Source organism: Leptopilina heterotoma, unplaced genomic scaffold, assembly GCF_015476425.1.
Source record: "Leptopilina heterotoma isolate Lh14 unplaced genomic scaffold, ASM1547642v1 Lhet_351, whole genome shotgun sequence".
NCBI classification, from domain to species: Eukaryota; Metazoa; Arthropoda; class Insecta; order Hymenoptera; family Figitidae; genus Leptopilina; species Leptopilina heterotoma.
Genome location: NW_025111033.1, coordinates 1,126,852 through 1,136,587, shown reverse-complemented (window position 1 = coordinate 1,136,587; position 9,736 = coordinate 1,126,852). Strand labels below are relative to the sequence as shown.

The 9,736-nt window shown below is 30.2% G+C and overlaps 1 protein-coding gene across 1 annotated transcript; it reads left to right on the top strand.

Moving 5' to 3' along the window:
* Positions 1 to 7,953: 7,953 nt before the first annotated feature.
* LOC122505296 lies at positions 7,954 to 8,791 on the top strand. Its single transcript, XM_043616806.1, has 2 exons — positions 7,954 to 8,352; positions 8,437 to 8,791. The coding sequence occupies exons 1-2, from the start codon at positions 7,954 to 7,956 to the stop codon at positions 8,623 to 8,625; spliced, it is 588 nt and encodes a 195-aa protein (XP_043472741.1). The 3' UTR covers positions 8,626 to 8,791.
* The last annotated feature ends 945 nt before the right edge of the window (positions 8,792 to 9,736 follow it).

The window sequence follows — 9,736 nt, the reverse complement described above, 5'->3', positions numbered from 1 at the left end:
TTTTCTGTAGCTTCAAATTTTGCATTTTCGAGGTGCGACGCCACTTAAACTTACCTGTGGGAAAATTAGCTTGTCAAAATATAATAAATGAGGTATCATTGGAAAGGTTATTAAATTACCTTTCGATCCATAGGTCACAGAATAAAATTCAACAAAAATTAAGAGAGTTACAGTCGATTAAAGATGAAATTTCATGACAATTTTGATGATTTTTAGACATTTGAGTAACTTCTACTATTTTTTTCTACATCAAACAGGAAAGAATGTTTAGGTTTTAATTTTTTTATTGATAGACTATATCATTACACAAATTTTGAGCCCTTGTGGACCTCGATTGGATTAAAAATGACAATTCTACACTAAATTTAGTGAACGAAACTACATTCTTCATTTTAAGTATCCCTTAAACATTTGCAGCAAAAATTGAAGTAATAAAATTTAGTTAAGCTCTAAAGTGACTAAAATCACTAATAAAGGATTTCTGAAATCGTAGATTTCGAATCCAATGTTAGTTTTCTAAATTTCAAAATGGCGGATCCAATATGGCGGACAAGTTTTTAAAAATTGATTAAATTCGTCTTAAATTCGTTACTCGGGGGTTTTCGGGGTCGCTGATTACGAATCTGATGTTACTTTTTTAAAATTCAAAATGGTGGATCCAATAGGTGCGAATTCGATGGATTTTAAAAAACTCGATCACCATTATGAATCCATCCTTTTCAATTTTCGAAATCCGACATCAGATTCGTAATCAGCGACCCCGAAAACCCCCGAGTAACGAATTAAAGACGAATTTAATCGATTTTTAAAAACTTGTCCGCCATATTGGATCCGCCATTTTGAAATTTAGAAAACTAACATTGGTTTCGAAATCTACGATTTCAGAAATTTTTTATTAGTGATTTTAGTAACTTTAGAGCTTAACTAAATTTTATTACTTCAATTTTTGCTGCAAATGTTTAAGGGATACTAAAAATGAAGAATGTAGTTTCGTTCACTAAATTTAGTGTAGAATTGTCATTTTTAATCCAATCGAGGTCTACAAGGGCTCAAAATTTGTGTAATGATATAGTCCATCAATAAAAAAATTAAAACCTAAACATTCTTTCCTGTTTGATGTAGAAAAAAATAGTAGAAGTTACTCAAATGTCTAAAAATCATCAAAATTGTCATGAAATTTCATCTTTAATCGACTGTGACTCTCTCAATTTTTGTTGAATTTTATTCTGTGACCTATGGATCGAAAAGTAATTTAATAACCTTTCCAATGATACCTCATTTATTATATTTTGACAAGCTAATTTTCCTACAGGTAAGTTTAAGTGGCGTCGCACCTCGAAAATGCAAAATTTGAAGCTACAGAAAAACTGCACGAGGGAAAAAAATTAAAACTATGATTTTCTTACTCAAAAAACACCTACTATTCGAAAAAAAATTGTTTTGTTCGATTGGCAAAAAAAAGTTTTTAATTTGTAAACCTGTGTAAATAATGATTTCTTTTTATAATATTTACATAATAAAGAATTTAAATTTCAATACAAATTAAAATTACAAAAAAACATGACTTAAAAAAAAGAGAAGAAAGGAAAATAATGGAACCATTTGAAAAAAAAATCGTCAATTTATTAACATTACCAACTTTCTCCCTCGCCAAATTAACAAATAATTATAATCGAGTTTCTCTTTTCTCAAAATATTCAATATTTATATTAAAATTCAACATTCAATATTTAATTTAAATACTTTATAAACTAGCAGGGATACCACACGCTCTGAACTGGTACATTCCAACGCTAAAACACAAAGAAATCAAATATTAAAAAAAAAACACACACTAAAATTAACAACATAAGACCAGTTAATTATTATTTCTCATACTAACAACATCCCAAGCTTTGGAGATTAGTACCATCTCCTCCCACTCTAATTTGAACCGTTCTACAAAGACAAGCTCCAAGGCAGGATCCTTAGGACGAAAACCAACCCTGGGAGGATAAGTAGGCAACGACGAAAAGCTCCTATAACACAAACACAAAAGAACATAATGAAAAGGCTTTCCATCATCAAATCATAATTTTAATAATATATTTAAAATAAAAACGGAAAAGAAAACCTACAAAAACAATAACACTCACCTAAAAAAAGTATTGACACCTAAGATACCTATCACCTCCTCCATCGGTTCATCCTCAGACACTTGAGTGGAAGCTGGACTAACAAACATCTCGGGAGCCCAATAATATCTAGACTCATATTTTCTTTCGTCCCAGGACCACCTATACTCCTGGTGCCAAATCCCATTATCATAAGGAACATCCTCATGATAACACAAGGAACTCAAAAGAGGCCAAGGACCGTAACCCTCCTTCAAGTCTGCATCTTGCCATTTAGAAACCACAACCTTTACCCTTTAAAAAAAAAATTTTTTTTTCTCACATATTTATAAAAAAAAGAGCACCTACAGAATAAAAATTTCTTTGAATAAAACAACACAAACAGACTTACCCCTCTCACCTCGCTCAAGAGAGGCACGCTGAGCGTCCTCGATCTCGGACAATTTTAATAACAAAAATGCCTCCGTGGTCGTCACTCTTTGCTCCACAAAACTCAATACTTGCTTCATCAAAGATAAATCAAAAGAAGCCATTTTTTCTCTTTTTCTCTCTTTACTTTCCTTTTACACCAAACTACAAACAAATCACACACAAAAACCGACTAATAAAAAGGGAAACGACTACACCAAACGAAAGACGTACAAAAACTGACAAAATACAAGGAAAACGCCACGACGACTAGCCAAAAGTACAAATCAGCACTATCAAATAACTGGAAAGAGAATCAGACATTTCTAAACTAAAGACAGGAAAAAATCCTCATCTTACATTGAACATAAGCAAATTTCTTTTTTTCTCTACACACAAAACAAGAGATATATACCTATTAAAACTGAAAATATATATATATATATATTATACTTATAGAAATAAAACTTTTAAGAAAAAAAGACAAAACTTTTATAAAATTAATTATCAAATTTTCCATCAAAATAATATTTTACGAAAAACCTTTTTTTCTTTCTCTTGTTCCTACAACAAATAAATCTAACAGACTTCAGAAATAACAAAACTACCCTCAAAATTTGTTATGACACGGTTTAAATGTCAAAAATAACACAAAACACATAACTATGAACTGCCAAGGGACGACAGTTCATATAAAAGGGGGGCAGTAACAACAATTTTGTTGTAACAATTATACAAAATTTTTTTATATATTTTTTCTTTTTCTTAATGCAATCACGAGCTACAATAAACTTTAATAAATCGAAATAAAAGAAATTATTATTATATCTTCTTTATTATGTCAGTCAAAAACGGAAATATCAAATTACCGTTAGAATTTTATTTTATTATTTTTTTTACTTACCTTGGAGTTATACTGACACAAAAACTAGATTTGCGAATTCAACATTTTTCACGTTAGATCACAGCTCAATTTTTTTTTATCGTAATTTAATTTTTTTATATAATTATTTAATTTACATTTTCTTTCCTAAACAAGAGAATTAATAATTTTTTTTCTTCTCTCACTCTTTTAACAAATTTACTTACCTTTCAGAAAACCATTTATGTAAAAAAAACAAAAAGGGAAAATAATTTTGTAAAACTCGAAAGGGTTATCCAACAGCACAACATGCCGAGGACACAACACCGAACCACGACATAAACAACACGCATTCATAGCGGCTGCCAAGGGACGTCAGCCTAATAAAAGGGGGGCATTTGTTACGGCCGAACTCCGTAACTTTTACATTATAAACGATTATTTATAATACTTTAAAAATCAAACTACACACAACATGATATTTTGTTAACACGTTATAAAACGCTTACATGAAAATAACCCTATGTAATCACACAAAAAGGACATTCACTCTTTCGAATATTTTAATCCAGGACATTTTTAGTGACATAGAAATTCTATTTTATATAAATATAAGATTCAATTGAATTTAACATTCCTTTGGGTTTCGCAATTCTTGGGGTGAACAGAACCTAAGAAATATAGTATAGTATTTCCCAACAAATTCCTCTTCATTGACAAACAGCTTATTGACCTTTTGAGAAATTATTAAAATAAATTGCCCAATATAAGGAGTGGTGCATCCAAGTCACTGAACTCGGATCGCACCATTGCCTAAATCTGCAAGGTTGCAGAAATTGGCTTGACAACAGTCAAGTGCAATGAACTTAATTTATGATTTCCCCTACTAAATCGTCTTTCAATAAAATTGATTGACACCGGGAAATCGAGGCAGTTTAGTCCAGGTCGTAGTCACCTGTAGATGTAGCCGGCAGTTTGGGCCAGGCATTTTCTAAGTCCGGCAAGTTAGCCGTGTTCAAAGTTGAAATATTTCTCAGAAGTTTTAAAGAGTGAAATTAAGTAAAGTTTGTTCAAGAAGAAGTGAATTTATTTGAGAAAAATACAATTAAATCGAAGTAAAAAAAGAGTTGAATTGAATACATATATTTGAATAAAATAAAATAATTGAAGTGCATAATTGAAAGAATTGATAAAATAAAAACATAAAATATTGAAATTAAGTGAAAGAAAATAAATATAGAGAATTTATGAAATAAATATTGAGAATAGAGATTTGAAGAAAATAATAAAATAAAAGAGTAAAGAATAAATATAAAGAAGTTGTGATTCATACAAAAGAATAAAAATAATTAAAGTAAAGTAAAAAATCTAAAGTCAGCAGAAAGATAAATATAATTCTAATAAATTTAAAGGATTTGTTTTAATTCCAATATATGTAAAGACAACCTTTCATTACGAGGTTTAAGTCTCAAGTTTTGTGTATTCCTAAAGGAATATTAAAGTACTCAGTGAAAATATCAATCTAGTGACCCTAGATTTGGTATTTCCTCAATTTTCTGGAATAACCGTTTCGAGATAGACAGAGAGATAAAAACATTCGTCATTGGATTCACATTTCAAGGAAAGAATTTATAAGTAGTGAGTAAAGCATTTTGTATAAAATTACATATACTCTTCACCTCATTCACACACATACACATACTATTCTTTCATACACAAGTATAGAATTACTCTTTACTCACACCAATTTAGAGTTACTTGTATTAGGGATTTCTTTGGGTAAAATATATCTTATTTGTTTAATCTTATTTTTGCTTATGATTTAATTATTCCTAAAACTATCCTATCTTCTCTAAATTCAAGGAGTAGGGTTCTCAACCTCTTAGTTGAATCAATAACTAAGTAGAGGGGGAATCCACTACCTTTACAATTTCTTTGTCTGAAGGACACGTTAAGTTAAAGTTTATTTAAAAATTGATATTATTAAATTAATTAATTAATTTAATTTTTCAAATTCGACTCTAACAGAAAATTTATTCTTTTAAATAAATTCTTGTTAGAAAACTTTACAAAAATAATAATTATTTAATTACAAAAATAAATAAATTGTTCAATAATTTTTTAAATAATTTTATTAAAATCCTTTGAGAATAATTTAATACTTAAGAAGAATTTTGTTATCTTTAATTATTATAAAACATGAATAAAGTGATTACTCCGAATCGAAGACTTGGAGTGATCGATATCTTCATGATTTATAGTTATGAAAATTTTAATTTCTAGTTTTAAGTAAAATGTTCTCTTATTTGACTAGGACTGGTTATATCTTTGTAAGTAATAATCGGTCCGTAAATGGTCCGTAATTTTTATTTTTGGTCCGTAAAGTCCGTATTTTTAAATACTTTCACGGTTCGACCCTTGATATAAAGAAGAATGACACAATCAATAATTTTCCAGAAACTTTGATAAAATTCAATTACCAAAATTTGATTTCAAATATTATAGAAATTCCATTATTAAAAAAAAAGAATATGCATCAGTTTTCCTTGTTGATAAAAGTTGATTATTTGATATATATATATATTTTTACAAGATTTCTCGAAACAATCCAACTGCCCTCACAGACAACAAGTTACCGCAGAAACCCGACCATCCCCGTTACAATCTTAACCGAATTTTTTTAAAAAATGTTATTATTCTCAAATCCTGCTGATTAAAATTCCTCAATGTGATAATCAAACTTCAAGATATACTCAAACGTTCAGTAAACTATTTATTTTTAAGGAAGCTAAAACTACTCTATACATAACCTAATATTTTAAGCAGCCAAGGTATACCTTTCACCATGGAATGCCACATATTCATACATGGGCGACTCTCCCGAAAAGGGACCTTTTTTTTTTTAATTTCCAAAAAAAAATTAAAATATTATTTATTCATTTATTTCTTTTTTTTATATTGAATAAATAATTTAATTTTGAAGGTTAGATATTTCGAAACATTGATTAAAATTAAAAACAACACAAGAAGCCCATCAAATATAAAAGCTTGGAGATGAATTGAAAATTTAATGAGGAAATTCTCGTTTTTTTTTTAATTTTAAAAATATTGCAACTTTTATAAACAATATTTTAGTTTTAATCTTCAAATATTTTTACATAGATTACAAATTACGTTTAAAACGTCCAAAAAAAATATTGTTATTATTGAGAAAACGAGGCTTCGGAGATGAGTTTTAAAAAAATTTCTTTTTTTTTACTCGCATTAAAATACTATTTCAATTAATAATTTCAATAATTTTTTTTTACATCGTATTGTAAACAAATATGAGTGAAAAGTAACTTTAGATTCTGATCTTTAATTTGCTATATATTCTAAATATGTTGAAATTATTTAATTGAGATAACCTTTTTTTTTAAAAACACAAATGAGAAATATTAACATTTATATTCTCAATTTACATTATTTTATAGTTTAAAATAATAAAAAAAACTTATCTTTGTGCTAATTTTAAATTTTACATTAGATTTTCTAAATTTAAATAATTTAGACTTTCTTATCATAGGGAGGGGAATTTAGTTTCGCAATAATTGTTGATTAATGTTCGCGTTTTTTTTAATTAAAATAATCTTCATTATGGAATTTTTTTACGTAAAATTCCTTAAAGGAATTTAGATATTTTTTAATAGAATGTAAGGAATTTCAACCATTTAACAGTTTATCAGTTAATTGTTTATAAAGATTTAATCATCCCGAAGCAATGCAATTGAAAATCTCAAAAATACCATATATATATATAAAACTTTAATTATTAAAAAAAAACTTCCCTTTTTTTTTGGCAAAATAATTTAGAGAACGGTATAAAATTGAAAGAGAAAAAAAAATAAAACAAAAAAAATTTTACAACAATTAATAATAATTAAAATTTTTATTAAAACAAAATTAGAAAACGCTTGCCACATAATTCCCTTGCACCGCACGGCAACTGTTCAACAGGCGGCAGCTACCCGTGGTCGGCGGCGGCTGCCGACGAGCACTTCGCGCGCTCGGCAACGACACTACTTGAGAGAATTGTTGCTAATTTCCACAAAATTGACACAATTTTTATTTGATAAGTGGTGTATTATTTTCTGGAGTCAGAACTACAACCTTTAGGTCTACTCCGACACGTTACGAATTTTGACCGGAAGTGCCCCAAAATTGGCTTCAAAGTGACACGAGTGGAAAAATTGTTAATAACTTTAACAATATTGATATTGTTGTTATTTGTGATACCTAGAATCATGTCCTATTAGTATAGCTACACTTTTGGTATGTGGTGGAACATAGCAATTTTCCAATGGAAATGCCCCAAAATTGGCTCTAAAGTGGGCCCTTCTGGAATTAGCATTTCTAGACACCTTAATAGCAAAATTTTGCTTTTCTCGACCTTGTTATCCCTTGTTAACTTAACAAAGATTATTTTAGAAAAGTAAAAAAATTTTTTTTTAAAAAAAAAAATTTTTTTTTTACTCAACATTTTATTTGTATTTAGGAAGAAAACATTAATTTTTGGAAAGAAGAAGGAAAATGAACGGCAGAGCAACTCGATCTCAACAACTACCCTTGGAAGCAGGATTGACCTATTCCGAACGCAAACGCACTACCGATGGACGGCCTGATATAAAAGGGTTATACGATCGGTTGGATATAATATATTTTGATGGAGAGCTCGCAGATGCGGGATATACAATCACGTGGGGGCGGCAGATGACTTTGACCTCGGGGTGTACCGATTTGACCCAGCGCGAGGTTCGCATAAGCTGGGAGATTCATCGTATTCTTCCTGTAGAGGAGCTAATTGGAACATTGTTACATGAAATGATCCATGTAAAACTCTTCCAACATAGGCAGGATAGGGACAGCTTTCATCACACCGGTGCATTCCTAGAGGAAATGGACCGAATCAACACAATGGGGCCGTTTCGGGTATAGTATTAAATACCTATGTTGTGTTAGGCAATTTAGTAGAGTAGGTAAGATATTGATTTCATGTATATTTTAATTTTTTAGGCGGACATTCGTCACGACCTTCCACGGAGGGTAATCCGTCAATTGCGCCCGTATGTCTGGAGATGTAGGAGCCGTTCATACATTCTGCGGTTACCCAACTCTCGGAGGCCCGGTCCGATAAACGTTCACTTAGTTGAGGGAGAAATGGTTTGTGAGAACCCTTTGTGGGTTAAAGTCTCTATTAACTAAATTAGAAAGCTAAGCATGGGTTCTTTCAATTCAGTGCTCTCAGTGTTGTATATGAGAGAAATAATAAAAAAAACTAACACGCAATTTAATGATTATTATTTAAATAACCTATCAAGAAATCTCCTCAATATATATCTTATAAAACATTTAATTCATCTGAGATGGCCAAAATTTTAATATTTAGACTATATAATGAATGAATTATTGGAATACTTTCTTTTATGTAAATTAAGAAAAAAAAACTTTTAAGGTATTAATGCAATTAAAACAAAGTTCTTATATTAGTGGAGTAATCTAAAAACCTTTTAATAAATATTTTTTTTTTGAATTTATACTAGGCAAAATTTTTTTTTTTGAAATATAGAATTTAAACTAAAATTTTTTTTTTATAATTATTTGTAAATAAAACTCCTTCTCTATATGTATATTCTCCTTTCATGACAAACCTGCGATAATCAGGTTAACTCAAGTAGTAATTTTAAAAGTCTGTTTGGGTCGTTGTGAGCACTAACCTCTTCAAGTCGAAGATCTTCCTTGTTGTTTTGCGGGGTCATATTTGACAGGAACTAATGGCGAAAAGGTGACTGGTGATTCTTTCTCCATGACGTCTCTTCTACTTGGATCCCACGCAACTTGGTACCTAACCCTTCGGTTAGTCATCTGATTTTCGTTGTTGACTTATCTTCAAGTGTTGCAGACTTTATTTCCCTCTTTGGAGTAGTTGCTTGATCAGTTGAGGTTGTCCTTGATTGTACGGTCGCCTCCTTGTTGGCAGTGGCTTTACTTGTAGTAGGGATATCCTCATATAGTCCAGTAGTATTCTTAGGTGTTGGAACCTCAGTCAACGGTTCCCTTCTTTGTGACATTGGAATGTTTTTGTTTTTTGTTTTGGGGAAAATGGACTGAGACAGCTTATACGTTCCGGTTTTAAGCGGCACTCGACATAGGTATACAACGAGTAATATGAACAGCAGAGAAATAGCCCCGTAAGAGCCGTAGATCAACATTGAGTGTCTTCCTCTATGGTGCTGTTGCATAGCGAGTTCTTGTAGCTGTTGTTCAAGTTCATCTAATGTTTTGGAATTCAATTCGAAGGAGGTCAATTTTGAAT